The 15,000-nt window shown below is 38.8% G+C and overlaps 1 protein-coding gene across 4 annotated transcripts in view; it reads right to left on the bottom strand.

Moving 5' to 3' along the window:
* Positions 1-15,000, bottom strand: part of LOC138015034 (tolloid-like protein 1) — a 46,835-nt gene that overhangs the window by 4,912 nt on the left and 26,923 nt on the right. Inside the window, exons 5-6 of one of the 4 annotated variants that reach the window (XM_068861932.1) lie at positions 12,909-12,995; positions 11,904-12,426 (exon numbers count right to left, since the gene is read on the bottom strand). The exons of 1 other annotated variant lie outside the window; for it this stretch is intronic. In XM_068861932.1, the coding sequence (XP_068718033.1) occupies positions 12,386-12,426; positions 12,909-12,995 (128 nt within the window). In that variant the 3' untranslated portion in view covers positions 11,904-12,385. Of the gene's footprint in view, positions 1-11,903; positions 12,427-12,908; positions 12,996-15,000 lie in introns of those variants that run through there. 2 more of the 4 variants (XM_068861933.1, XM_068861930.1) reach the window with 2 other exon arrangements.

Below are 15,000 nucleotides of genomic sequence, written 5' to 3'. Positions count from 1 at the left end.
CAATTACCAAATGAAGTCGGTAAGATTTATCTCTATTTTGAGGGCGTTTTTAATAAAACAATATTATTAACAAACGGACGTAAAGACAGCAGAGTAACGATAACTCTCAAGAAAGAAACGACAGTTTTCAATTTACAAAACATGTTTCGACATTCTTATGTCATCTTCAGTTGCAAATGAGCTTTTAAAGGTTGTACATTTGAATTTATATTAAGGTACGTTACAAAATAACGCGTCAAAACTTGCGTACAATTTGAATATGAAATACGAAATGCACGGGAAACAAAAATAGCGCGCATAGCAATAAAATAAGAGACAAATGGAACAACTTAATTAAAAAGAAAGAGACAAGTCTAGATGCCTCAACTGTTGATTAAGAATGGGATTTTGATCGTGAAACATTCTGTATTACAAGAGTCACGACACGCCCTAGATGACTGCAGGTGCCTGTAAACATGCGTAGACTTGTCCGACAGGAGATGCTCACCAGCACGTGTACAAAGGTGGCGAGTGGTCTCGCCAATGTAGCTGGCATTACAACCAGCACAGGAGAATTTATAAACGACACGCGAACGTAGACCTGGCGGTACTGAATCTTTCACGCTGAACATGTTTCTAAGTTAAAACGTACGAAAGGCCAACTCAACATCTAAATCAGCTTTACAATAATGTTCGAGTAGTTCATCAAACAGATTGGGTTGCCATGGGCTCCCCTCTTGATCCAGTCCTTGCAAACCTCTTTATGGGACATCAGGAAAAAAAACTGGTTAGATAACTTTTTATCCTCCCAAGTCTTGTTCTATAGACGCTATGTTGATGACACCTTTTGTTTGTTCAATAATGAGGAAGATGCGCTCATGTTCTTTGACTATACCAACGCCACCCACCCAAGTATTTGCTTTACGATCGAAAGGGAAATCGATAAGAAATTACCGTTTCTAGACATATTGTTAGACAACAGTCATCAATCTATTGTTACTAGCGTATATCGCAAGAAGACATTTACTGGTCTTCTTACCAATTATTTCAGCTTCGCCCCTTTGAATTACAAACTGGGTCTAGTCAGAACATCACTAGACAGAGTATATAAGATCAACAATTCCTGGGTTTGTTTTCACTTGGATGTTAAGAAGCTTATTTTCTTACCTACGGAAAAATTGTTTTCCGTCTTGGGTCATCGACAAGATTATTCATAGGTATCTTTCTAAGAAAATGAATCCTTCTCTGAATGGGCGAGACGCCTCATCCAACTCCGGGAAAACTTCTATGCACTTCTATAAACTCCCTTATGTTGGCCGGTTTTCTAAAATCGCCCAGACTAAGTTAAGACAACTACTCAAACATTATTGTAAAGCTGAGTTAGATGTTAAGTTGGCCTTTAGTACGTTTAAACTTAGAAACATGTTCAGCGTGAAAGATTCAGTACGTTCGCGTGTCGTTTATAAATTCTCCTGTGCTGGTTGTAATGCCAGCTACATTGGCGAGACCACTCGCCACCTTTGTACACGTGCTGGTGAGCATCTCCTGTCGGACAAGTCTTCGCATGTTTACAGGCACCTGCAGTCATCTAGGGCCTGTCATGACTCTTGTAATACAGAATGTTTCACGATCTTAGATTCTGTTGCCTCAAAATTCCAAATTAAGATCAAAGAGGCATTGCACATTAGGTGGGAAAATCCCATTCTTAATCAGCAGTTGAGGCATCTAGACTTGTCTCTTTCTTTTTAATTACGTTGTTCCTTTTGTCTCTTATTTCATTGTTATGCGCGCTAATTTTGTTTTCCGTGCATTTCGTATTTTATATTCAAATTCTGCGCAAGTTTTGACGCGTCATTTTGTAACGTACCTTAACATAAATTCAAATGTACAAACGTTAAAAGCTCATTTGCAACTGAAGATGACATGAGAATGTCGAAATATGTTTTGTAAATTGAAAACTGTCGTTTCTTTCTTGAGAACACAACGTTCCATCACCTTTGAGACCACTGAGAGTAAAGATATTGGCCTGTAGTTCTCTGCATGTTGTTTATTGTCCTTTTTGTGAATCGGACATACGTTATCAGTTTTCCACTTCTGTCGGAAACTTTCCGAGTCTAATTGACTTGTTAAATAGGTTGCATAGTGAGGGCGCAATTACATCGACCTTTTCTTTCAACAGCCTGACGGGAATATTGATGATGACATGATTTTTACATGATTTTTACAGGATCGTTTATTTGATTTACATGATATTTCCAGGTTCCCCCCTTGGATTTACATGGTCGTATGTCCCTGCTTTTAGACATTTACATGTTTCACCTGAAAATTTACATGTTTTTTACAGGATTTCTCAAAACATCTAAATGGTAAAAATCATGTAAATTTTTATTTACAGTATCTTCTTGATGATTTTACATGTTATTTACATATTTTTTACATACTATAGAAATTTTCAAATTTCCAGTGAGTACAAATTAAAACAGAAAAAGCAGAAATAATAATAATAATAATAATAACAACAACAACAACAATAATAATAATAATAATAATAATAATAATAATAATAATAGTAATAATAATAATAATAATAATAATAATAATAATAATAATGGGCAATGGGGTAGAACAGGTTGGTGCCTTAGCCTACCACGGGAATATGGACGCTCCCGCCCACCAGAGTCTTGGGTGGCACCTTTGGCAAGTGCCAACAACCCAAAAGCCACCCGTGTTAGGGTTAAAACAACGTCATTTGATGAGAGAATGTCAAATATTAAATTTCACACTAACGACGTCAACGTGACTGGAGCTTGTAGTGAAGGTGTCGCGTCCGGCAGGTGTCCTGTGGATTAGTAGCGCAGGTCCGGTCGTCATCCTGCTACTGCTGAACATCGACAGAAGAGATTAGGATGGTCAAAGGAAGATAACAAACGGTTGTTTGAATGTTACAACAGGAGTGAACCAGAGAAGCGAGGGTACAGAAAAAGATTGCTAGACCTGAGGAAAGCCCGTAACATCAACAACGAACTAACAGAAGTCACCGAGCAGAGATTGGCTGATCAAGTACGCCAGATTAAGAACAAGAAGTGGCTAGAGACTGTGGAGCAAGAGGAAATAGCCATACGAGTAAGACGTGAACATCAGGAGATTGAAACTACAGAGTTCCATGCCACAGACACACCAGACTATGAATATCAGGAGACTGAAACTACGGAGCTTCCTTATCACAGATACACCAGACCATGCAACAACATCTCATACCCAAGAAGAACACCAACGTGAAGAGGAACCCAGATTTTTCACAGCTAAAGAATTACAAGAAGAGATCAGCCCAGAACTGGAAGCCCTTTGCCACGGGATCCTAGAAGTTATACAACTAGAACAGAGAATAGGACTGCCATCACTGAAGTCATGCGAAAGAACGAAGCTGAAAGCAGAAGTTTGAAAAGTCAATGAAACCATCAAAAGGATTCAGACGCACAACATCACTGAAAGGAATTCTTCAATGTATGCAGCTGCATATGTTACTACAGAAAGAATGGGAATGATAAAAGAGAGGAAAGGGAGAAGAACGGAAGAGCCATTCTGGAAGAGAAGGATTAAGGTTACCGTATACCTTCAGATCGGCAATTTTCTTTAAATTTGGATTTTTCGGTTAAAGTAATGATCGAAATGAGATCTCTAATGTAAAAAAGAAATCATTCAAAAAGATTAAATATTGGTGGAGAAATGGAGGTTTTACGTTTCGGCCGGAAGTAAAACTTACCCGTCTTATTGACAGTTTTAGCGCTGTTTTCTCAAATCAAATTTTTCACTCGAAGCGGACACTTTAAAGAGCTAAAACGCACAGGGAATTTGTCCGATTGCCCCCATATAAACAACAAAGAGGTGTCTGCGAATTTTTTATTTCAATATTTTTTTCTCTGAGAGCGATTTTTGTACGAACACTTCACATCTTTTTAAATACTATTTCGAAAACGTTCTATAATGTTTCACTGTAACTGAGTATAGCAAAACGCAGACACGTTTTTTTTTAGCGCTTTGGGTCGGGAAACGGACGAACAAAATAAATTAGCGAAAAGCAAAATTTGCTTTGACTTGTAGCTTTGAAGTGATTTGGACGCTAGCATTTAGAGGTCGACAAAACTTCGACAATTCATTTAATTTCAAAATTCTTGATATGGTTTGATAGCCACCTCTATAAGCTTTCATCTGATATAGTGGTTTAGGTATCTACAGTTTACCGTAGACCAGACGCGCTGCATCGCTCGGACGCGAGACACCCCTGAAGGTATACGGTAACCTTAAGGGGAATATCGAAACTTGGCGAAAAGACCTGAGCAAGATTGAGGAAGTCCGAAGAGGAAACATGAGACTGAAACAAAGAGAGAGGGAAAGGTTGAACAGAAAATATCATCTTGAGGAAAGGGCACTTTGTATATCTCAGGCATGTTGAAACAGAAGATCAAGGCTGGTGGAGTTAAGATCAAAAGATACGACGAGAGATGTTAACAGTTCAAACAGAACAACCTGTTTAGAACCAATCAGAAGCTGTTCTACAAAACACTAGATGGAAAGAAACGAGTCGAAACGGTGTTACCTTATCCAACAGAAGCAACCTCCTTCTAGAGCAAGATCTGGTCGAAGGAAGTCGGTCACAATGAGGGAGCATCTTGGCTAGAGGATGTAGAGGTGGAGCTCAGTACAACAGAGGTGCAAGAAGATATCAGCATCACTGCGGAGGATATTAGAAACGGGGTGAGCAAGATGGCAAACTGGAAGGCAGCCGGCCCCGATCTTGTTCAGGGGTTCTGGTTTAAGAAACTGACAGGATTGCAGGCTAGATTGCAAGAATGCTTGCAAGACTGTGTATGTCAAGAGAAGGTACCAGCGTTGATGGTCAGGGGAAGTACAGTTTTGATACAAAAGGATACAGCGAAGGGTGCTGAGGCCAGCAACTACCGCCCTATTGTCTGCGTACCCATGATGTGGAAGCTCTTAATAGGAGTTATGGGAGAGAAGTTATACCACCACTTGGAAAGGAATGGATTGCTATCAGGTGTACAGAAGGGGTGCAGGAAGGGATCCCGAGAAAGAAAAGATGAATTGCTTGTAAACAAGGCAATCCTGAAGAACTGCCGAAGAAGGTTGACAAACTTGTCAATGGCTTGGATAGACTACAAGAAGGCATATGATATGGTGCCGCATTCATGGATCCTGAAATGTCTGAAGATGGTTGCGGCTGCCAAGAATATGATCTCTATAATCAGCAACAGCATGGTGAACAAGACACTGTTAAGGAGTACGCCTGCAAGTCAGCGAAGAAATCATGTAATTTAGATCCCCTGCCGGCCTCACTGATAACGAACTGTCTCGACATGCTGTTGCCTACTATAACCAACATTGTGAACCTATCACTTTCGACTGGCACGATGCCTGAGACACTTAAGGTGGCTGAGCTGGTTCCTGCTTTGAAGAAACACGATGCTGGCCATGAACAATTTTCGACTTTCCGTCCGATCTCGAACTTAGTGATGGTGTCAAAGGTCATCGAGAAGGCAGTCTCTGTGCAGTTAACTGATCACGTCAGAACCCACCATCTTGAAGAATGGTTTCAGTCTGCCTACAAGATTCACCACTCTACTGAAACTGCCCTTGTTAAAGTACAAAACGACATTCCGCGGGCAATTGATGACAACAGGTCTGTGCTTCTTCTCTTTCTTGATCTTTCCGCCGCATTCGACACGGTAGATCACTCTACTTTACTTTTGCGTCTCCGTACTCGGTTTGGTATCAAAGGAAGTGCTATTGCGTGGTTCGAATATTACTTAGCATCTCGCAAATACTACGTACAAGTTGAGGGCTACAAGTCTTCCCTTCGGTCCCTGGATTCTGGTGTATCCCAGGGCTCAGTACTGGGCCCACTCTTGTACGTGTTATACACCTCTCCAGTAGCTGACATCATCAAGTCTCATGATTTGCAGTACCACTTCTACGCTGATGATACTCAGCTCTATATCACCTTCAAAACTGACTCTGCTGATGATGCGTGCTTGGCTAAATCTAGAGTAGAACACTGTGTAGAGGAAATTGACAGGTGGATGATTTCAAACAAGTTAAAATTGAATGATGATAAAACGGAACTCATTGTATTTAGCTCTAAATACCGTCCAAGACCCTGTCTCAGCAACGTTCAGATTGGTAGTGAGTGTATAGAGCAGAGAAATACTGTACGCAATCTAGGTGTTTTGTTCGATCAAACTCTATCTGACGGGGAACATGTAAGCAAATTATGCAAATCATCTCATTACCACCTTAGAAATATTTGTAAGATTAGAAAATATCTATATGAAAATTCTACTGAGACGTTAGTCCATGCATTTGTTTCATCATAGCTGGACTATTGTAATGCTTTACTTATTGAACTGCCAAAATACCAAATAGACAGACTTCAGTCAGTACTAAATACTGCAGCTCGTATTATAAGTTTTACTTGCAAATATGATCATATAACTCCTGTTCTAGTTAGACTACATTGGCTTCCTGTTTCCTATCGTATAAGGTTTAAAGTGCTACTGCTGACTTACAAAGCACTTAATGATTTATCTCCTGAATACCTATCTGAGCTACTTAATAATCCTATGCATACCGGCAATCTTAGATCTCAGTCTCAACATCTGCTCAGTGTTCCTAAATTTAGAACTGTTACCTATGGAGGTAGAGCATTTTCGGTATGTGCTCCTAAGCTATGGATTGAACTGCCTTTTCAGTTGCGCATGTCGTCAAACTTACAAGCATTTACATCAGGACTGAAGACAATTCTTTTTAAAATGGCTTATCTTTAGATGGGCATTTGCTTTATTATTTTGCATACTTTTATGTATTTTCTTTTGTTTCCTATTTTTTTGTAGAGTAAGATGTAATTGGTAAATATTTTTTAAATTTTATATAATTATAGAAATTAGAATAGTAAAATGAAATTGTAAAAATTGTCTTAGAGTTAGTACAAGGTTTAAAATTGTAAAGCGCTATGAATAATTAGTATTAATAGCGCTATATAAACGAATTATATTATTATTATTATTATTATTATTATTATTATTATTATTATTATTATTACTATATCATAAGACAGTATTGACATCAGGAGGAATGGCGCTCGTGCAGGTGGAAATTAGGAGAGGAATTTTTCAAGGTGACTCCTTGTCACCACTACTGTTCATAGTGATCATGTCACCCTTGACCCTAGTACTACGAAAAATGAGAGCTGGATACAAACTGGCAAAGGACATGAGGCCCATTAACCACCTACTATTCATGGATGATCTGAAACTGTACGGAGCTAGCAAAGATCAACTAGACTCACTTGTTCAAGTAGTAAGGTTCTTCTCGAAAGACATTAAGATGTCGTTTGGCCTAGACAAGTGTGTTGTCCTGGAAATGAGAAGGGGAAGACAAGTTGGCAGTAGCGGAATAGAACTACCCGACGACCAGCATATCGGGGAAATAGAGGGGGAAGGCTACAAATACCTTGGCATCTTACAGTTGGACCAGACTGTCAACACGTGCACCAAGATGAAAGGAAAGATAACATCGAAGTATATCAGAGGAGTCAAGAAGTTGTGTAGATCAAAACTCAATGTAGGAAATTCGATCGATGGCATCAATACCTGGGCTGTAGGTGTAGTACGCTACAGTGCGGGGATTGTGGACTGGACAATGGAGGAGGTAGCCAACATGGATAGAGGAACTAGGAAGATCTTGGCAATGAATGGCTGTCTGCACACCAGGAGTAATGTTGCGAAGCTTTACCTGCAGAGGAAGGAAGGGGGAAGACGCCTGATCGGCATCGAGGAGTGTGTAAGAAGGGAAAGCAAATCCCTTCATGACTACCTAAGAGAGAGCGCAGAGTGGATGCTTCAAGCTGCGTTGAAGGAGAAAGTGATTGTTGAAGAAGATAGTCTGCCAGACTATGAGAGGAGGAGGAACGACGAGAAAGTTAAAAACTGGAAGTAGAAAGCCCTACATGGTGCGTTTGTCTAACAAATATCAGATAAAGCTGGAGAGGAGTCATGGAGATGCATATGGCTCAGGAATGGATTCTTAAAAAAAGGAGACAGAAGGTTTGATTCTTGCTGCTCAGGAACAAGCTTTAAGAACAAACTCGATCAAGTGCAACATGAATAAGACCTCAGAGACACCACTGTGTAGATTGTGTGGAGATGCCACTGAAATAGTACGACAAATTGTCAGTGGATGCAAGAAGCTTGCCCAGAGAGGGAATAGGAAGCGCCACGACAAGGTGGCCCTGCGGGTACACTGGGAGTTGTGCAGGAAGTATGGGATAGAGTGTACTGACAAGTGGTATGACCATCAACCCTTGCCAACCGCAGAAAATGGAGAAGTGAGGATTACGTGGGACATGACTATCTACACAAAGTGCTGAAATTTAAACATAATCGGCCAGATATTACTCTAGTGCATAAAGACACACAGAAATGGACACTTGTTGACATATAGCTGTGCCAGCGGACCAGAACTGAAAAGGAGAAGGTTGAAAAGTACCAGGAACTAGCATTTGAAATCAGAAGGATTCATGGAGCCTCGAAATTCACAATAATGCCTATTGTGATTGGTGCTCTTGGAAGCATATCAAAAGGTGCAAATACCTGGTTTGGCAAGCTAGATGTACCTAACTTCCTTGGAAGCGTACAACTATCGGCCATCCTTGGAACTACTCACCTGTTGCGGAACGTGTTGTGTCTCTAAGCTACGGAGAGTTGCTGAGACACAATAGAACATCTCACAACTGGAGACAATACAATACATATTATACATACTTACGGCTGCCCATAGGGGCTTTTCAGGGCCAATGAAACACAACGAAACGACGGAACAGAACAACAACAACTGTTAAGAGTCCCAACTGGCCGGAGGCAAACCAATAATAATAATAATAATAATAATAATAATAATAATAATAATAATAATAATAATAATAATAATAATAATAATAATAATAATAATGATAATAATAATAATAATGAGATGGCATGAGGAGAAGTTAAGGAATTGGAAGGTAAAGAATATGTACGGCCAGTATTTGAGAGACATGATGTGGGAATATGGGAATGGTTTAGAAAGGCGGATCTGAAATTGCAGACTGAAGCCCTGTTATGTGCTGCTCAGGAGCAAAATCTTACGACCAACAGCGTTAAACATCATATTGATAAGACGGCGGAGTTCCCCTTGTGTAGATAGCGTGCTGAGAAATATGAGAATGTCGATCACGTTGTGAGCGGGTGTAAGATGTTAGCTCAGAAGGACTATAAACGAAGACATGACAATGTTGCAAAGGCGGTCCACTGAAAACTGTGTGAGAAATATGGATTGGAGCGGAGCGAAAGTGATATTAGCACACAACTGAGAGTGTTGTGGATAATGAAAGAATCAAACTCTTGTGGGATGTCCAATGTGACCATGTTATTGAAGCTATAAGGCCTGACATTGTAATTATCATAAGACAAGAACTGCTTTCTTATTGACATCGCTATCCCCGGAGATTTAAGACTCAGTGAAAAAGAGGTTGAAAAGGTTGAAAATACCAAGACATGAAGAGAGAAATTATGAGAATGTGGAATTTGAAACGTGCTCAAGTAATACTTATAATTGTTGGTCTCCTAGGTGGAGCAACAAGGAAGTTAGGCGACTGGGTTGGGAAACTGGGCATTACAATCCGAACAGCATTTCTACAAGACTGCACTATTAGGAACAGCAAGGATTCTGAGAAAGGTGCTTGATACATAATCTACCGTCGGAGACGAGATCGTGTGGAACCCATGGTCATAGGTTATGACCCGTTTCCTCAGGTTTTCATTTTATTTATTTATTTATTTATTTTTATTTTTTTTAATTAAATTATATACTCCACACACACATAAAATACAAACAACTTACTTACAATAAAGACATATTTACATATTTACAGTAAAACAGTATACATAAGGGCTGTCGGTTGCAAGGCTCTTACGAAAAGGCAGTGAAGGATTTATTAGTCTATGGACTTATCAAAATAAAAGAAGTAACAAAAAAGAGGGGTTTTCTCGATTAAAGTTTTCAGTAATTCCAACTTAAGGTGCCCGCAGCCTTTTGTTCAAATAGATAGATCGACTTAAGATATCTGAAAAAACCTTCTACCTTTGGTAGCATTTTATTATTTTTTCAAATCCAGATATAATGTCTTGACAAGGATTTTTGGAGGAATCTGGCATCCAACGTAATGCTATAAGAAGATTAAATTGGTAGTTTTCTGGAATGATCTGAGACACAATAAAACGTTGTATTAAGGAGGTCCAAAAAGCGGTCACTTTGGTACAGGACCAAAAGAGGTGACTAAGTTTTTCTGGTTCATCTTTGCAAAAGGAGCAGTTTGGGTCGTCTTGTAGGCCAATTTTAGCTAAGAATTCGTTAGTTGCTATTCATCTGTGCAGAATCTTGTACTGGAATTCAACAAGTCTTGTGCTTGTACTGCACTTAAAAGCTAGTGTGTAAGTTTCATGCCACTTAATACATTTTTCGTTTTCTATGTCACATTGCGGTACCCGTTTCTGCTGAGCCTGCCTAGGAGGTACAATTTTTCTTGATATAAGTTTGTGTAAACTACTTTGTTTGCTTTTTGAGCTTTCAGTAGTTTAGTTGAAAAACTTTCATACTTGTTTTTAGGATCATTGGTTGCAAAGCTGTTTTGGTGTGTTTTCCATAGGAGTTAAATTGTAGCCAAAATTCCGCAGTACTTGAGAGGGCAAACTGTTATTCTGTACCTAGTCTGCAATTCTGTGAGAGAAAGAAAGTTATTGGAATCGTCCTTCAAATATTTCACCTGAACAATGCCACTCAGGATAATAAACGAGGAGATTCTAATCAGCGAATTATACCACAAGCTTTGGTTGAGAAAGTGATTCTCTGAAACTATTCGGTCTTTAAAATTAATTTCTGCCCAAATTTTCAGAAGTTCGCTAATAAAACTATGTTTAGATTAAAGAATATTTTTGGAGTCATTTGTATTAAGGCTGCCAGTACGAGCTGTTTTTCCGCCGAAGGCCTTTAACTGAAGATCAAAGAAAAGTTTCCATTTGTCTCGGTTTTCTGCATCCAAATATCTTTTTATCCAGGTGGCTTTGAAGGATTTACTAAAAGAGACAATATCATATTAAGGCCCCCGTTTGGATAGTCATTAATGATAGTGTTAATGTTGTCTCATTTTCCATTCCAGAGGAAGGCGAACACAAGTTTGCTCACTTCTTTAATAGCCTTTACATTTAAAAGTAGCGGTGATAAGACATAAACAAGTTGCGAGACAGCAAGGCTTTTAAGTATTGCTATTTTAACCATTAGTGTCACGGTCTGCGGTGGTTCCAGCTGCATAATATATTACTGACCTTTTCAAGTTTTTCGTCAAAATTTAAATTAGTGGTTTCCTCCGGGTGAACTGAAAGCCAGACTTCTAGAGTTTTCACTTCGTATTTTGGCCATTTAAATTTCTTCTCAGGAAAAGGAATATCACTTCTCCCACATTTTGATCCAATCCATAATGCCTCTTCTTTTTTATCATTCACTTTCAAACCCGAAACTTTAAAAAAGTCGTCCAAAGTTTCAAGGCAAGCTTTTAGGGAATCCCTTGATCCATCTAGTATTAACGTTGTGTCATCAGCGTATTGACTTAACTTTATTTCTTCGGATTTCTTTGGCTAAAATTTCAACCGCTAAAACGAACAAATAGGGTGAGAGGGGACAGCCCTGCCTCAGGCATTTATAGCGGCCAAGGTCAGCCTGTGAAGGTGGAAATAATAATAATAATAATAATAATAATAATAATAATAATAATAATAATAATAATAATAATAAATCAAAACTTTGTACCAAATAGACAATATTCAGGATTTAATAAACCATTACTTATTTCCCTGCGAAAAACCTTAATTAAAAATCTCCTAACGATAATTTCACTTAACATATCACTTCTCGAAAATAAAACAAAAAAATTACAAATAAAAAACTGGGCACATCTTTCGCTTTAGACCTATCGATGAGAAGATAGTTGATGTTCAAAGCTTCAACTGTAACTGTGGTCGTTTATCATATTTTCGTTACCGAAAAAAAAATATATACGTAAAAAGAAATTATATAAATTGAGCTTTCTGCGACCTCAATGTCCATATCTATGTTATTAATGTCATTTGTGGTTCTTTTCAAAGTTCTTGAGCAACGTAAACATACAAGTGATGATCTGAGCAGGGAGATGCAAGTTCTGGCCCTGATCCATGCTATTGTAGTGTGATATTGTTCTCCTTTCTTATTAGCTAAAGTATCAACTCAGCGGGCCGGCTGTGATAAATCTTGCATTCTTTACTCATTCCTCTGGTACTTGTGAAAACAAGGGGAGTAAAGGTTCTGTTAACAATAATAATAATAATAATAATAATAATAATAATAATAATAATAATAATAATAATAATAATAATAATCACCATCATCATCATCTTGTTACATTGCCATCAAACACGTCTCTACACTTTGCTTCTTTTTATGGCAATTCTGAATTTCTGAATTTTAAGTTTAATAATTCAAAAGTTAAATTTTGAATATGATCTTAAAAAGGTTCTCTGTTTTGTGCCTTGTTTTTCAGTTAGTGAAATAATTTTGCCAGATATGTCTTAGCAATCGACAATTGTGCCGTCTGAATGGTTCTGTGATAGGTTTTATAAGCTATGGAGTCACCCCTCATAAAAAAAAATATATATATATTGACTAGCACCCCCAAATGACTGAGAATAACAGTGAGCGTGATCTATCAAGATTTTTACCGAGTCAAGTTATGTAAATGTAAGTCACGTTTAGTATGATCTTCATTTAAACGTCGTAATCTATCTCACCAGATTCCTTGAGCTTCTGAGGCAATGTGGTGAAATTAAGTGGCAATCCATAAGCACTTGTTGGTAGCAACACCAGATGCTGTAGACCTGGTTATTGAAAGAGAAATTTTAAAAACCGATATTCGAAACTGACCCTGACCATATAAAAGACCAGGGCCCAATGAACATGTATCCGGCTATTTTTTAATCTGAATTAGCCGATTCAAAATTTTCACGTATCGATCGTATTCAAATCGAGTTTGCCCATCCACACGTATTCGGATTCGTTCTAGTATCTAGGACTCATCTGTTACTATTGTCAACAAAGTTTGCGCCATCGGCCGTGCGAGTTGGCGACAAGTGTGTTGAATATTTACGCGGTAAAGACGGGATATGAGTTTGTAACGTCATTGGATTTTAAAAGACAGTATCCGGATTCCGCATGCTTGTGCGAACAGCACCGATTTGCACACGGAGATACGAGAAATTATCGATTGACCTGCGCGAGAATACTGCTAAGAAACATTACTGAGGACGCAAAACCAAAATGGCGACTCAAAGTCAAAGTAAGTGTGAAAGAAGCTACATAAAAGAGCAGATTCCTCGATCTACAAGGGAAGTTTTGAGTCTGTCACATGCTAGTAACTTGCGGAATGATGTGATTGATTATCTTTATTTTAAAATTGATAGGATAGAGCACATTTTGGCTGTAAGTTTACAGGTTGTAGATATCGAATACAGTGGGTGCTTTCCATTAAACCAAAATTTCCGGAAACGTAAATGGAACGCTTTGGTCTGGTTGGAAATTGACTTTTGATGAAAAATGTCGGTTCACTTTTCCTTGGTTAGTTCCACTGGTCTCCGGCCTGATGGTCAGGCATAATGGAAAGCAACCATTGTGTTTCAGTATGTACATAAGGGATGCTAAAGAACTTATAGCACATGAGTTGGACCGGGTCTCCGATACAAGGGATCAAGGATCGAAATCGAGGACGTCCAAGATACGATGTACAAGAGGCGCAACTGCAATTTTTTTTTAATAGGATTCGGGTTCAGAGTCTCTGAAACGGCGAAAATGTTAGCAGTAAGTCAGGCCATTGTAAACATGGCTGGCATGCCCTTCAGTAGTGTAGCTGCTCTCGTAAGCTGCTATTGTTTGATATTGTAAGCAGCTTCTATTGTTTTTAAGTCTAAGTCATTGTTTCAATTGTTTAGTCTTTTGTTTTTGGCTAGGGTAGCGAGCCAATCACATTATACGTTACGAGAGCTGCTACATGAATTCCCTTTGCTGTTTGAATCCCTCAGGACTGAGTGAAGATGCTCTATTCTACACTGCCCTCGTGTAACTGATGAGTTTGTGGTTGGTGTCAACATGCAATAAAGCATGTGGTCCGCACATACTGATGGACAGCACCCTTGTGTAGTGAATTGTTGAAGCTTAAGAGACCTCATAAGCATCTTTTCAATATCTACTCTTCGCAAAGACTCTTTTATACGCCACTCCCTGAATATGATACCCCAATTTGTATAGGTAATCACATGATTTTTCTCGTGCAATTTGGAATAAATAAGTACGAGTAAATCTGAGAGCAGTGCAGTTAAAGTGTACCACGGTGCAAAAAGTGCAATATCAGTGCAAATTACACATCTAAATTCTGGATTATGATTGACTAGTTTTATCAGAATTAATCAAATCTTTTGTTTTCAAATCAAGCGCGTGCCCTGGATGGCGCAATTTCTCAGACTGCGAGATACGCGTGCGTTTCATCTGCTTAACCATGTCGAAATTGTTCATGTATATTATTAATAAGTAATTACATGGTTTTTCTCGTGCAATTTGGAATAACATTTAACGATAAAACAATTACGATAAAACATTTCGTAAAAGCATATTAAAAGTTTGTAGACGACGTTTCGACGTTTGGCTAACGTCATTAGGCTGATTTAGCAACAGAACGGGGACGTCAGTGGCGACGTCGCGCGCAGCAAAACTACCAATGAGAATTTAGAATAGAGAGGAAAAGAGTGGAGTCTATTCTATTCTGAATTCTCATTGGTGTTTTTTCTGCGCGCGCCGTCGCCACTGACGTTCCCGTTCTGTTGCTAAATCAGC

The sequence above is a fragment of the Montipora capricornis genome, chromosome 9, assembly GCF_036669925.1.
Source record: "Montipora capricornis isolate CH-2021 chromosome 9, ASM3666992v2, whole genome shotgun sequence".
NCBI classification, from domain to species: Eukaryota; Metazoa; Cnidaria; class Anthozoa; order Scleractinia; family Acroporidae; genus Montipora; species Montipora capricornis.
The sequence above is the reverse complement of the archived record's forward strand: the minus strand, read 5'-3'. Positions and strand labels throughout refer to the sequence as shown.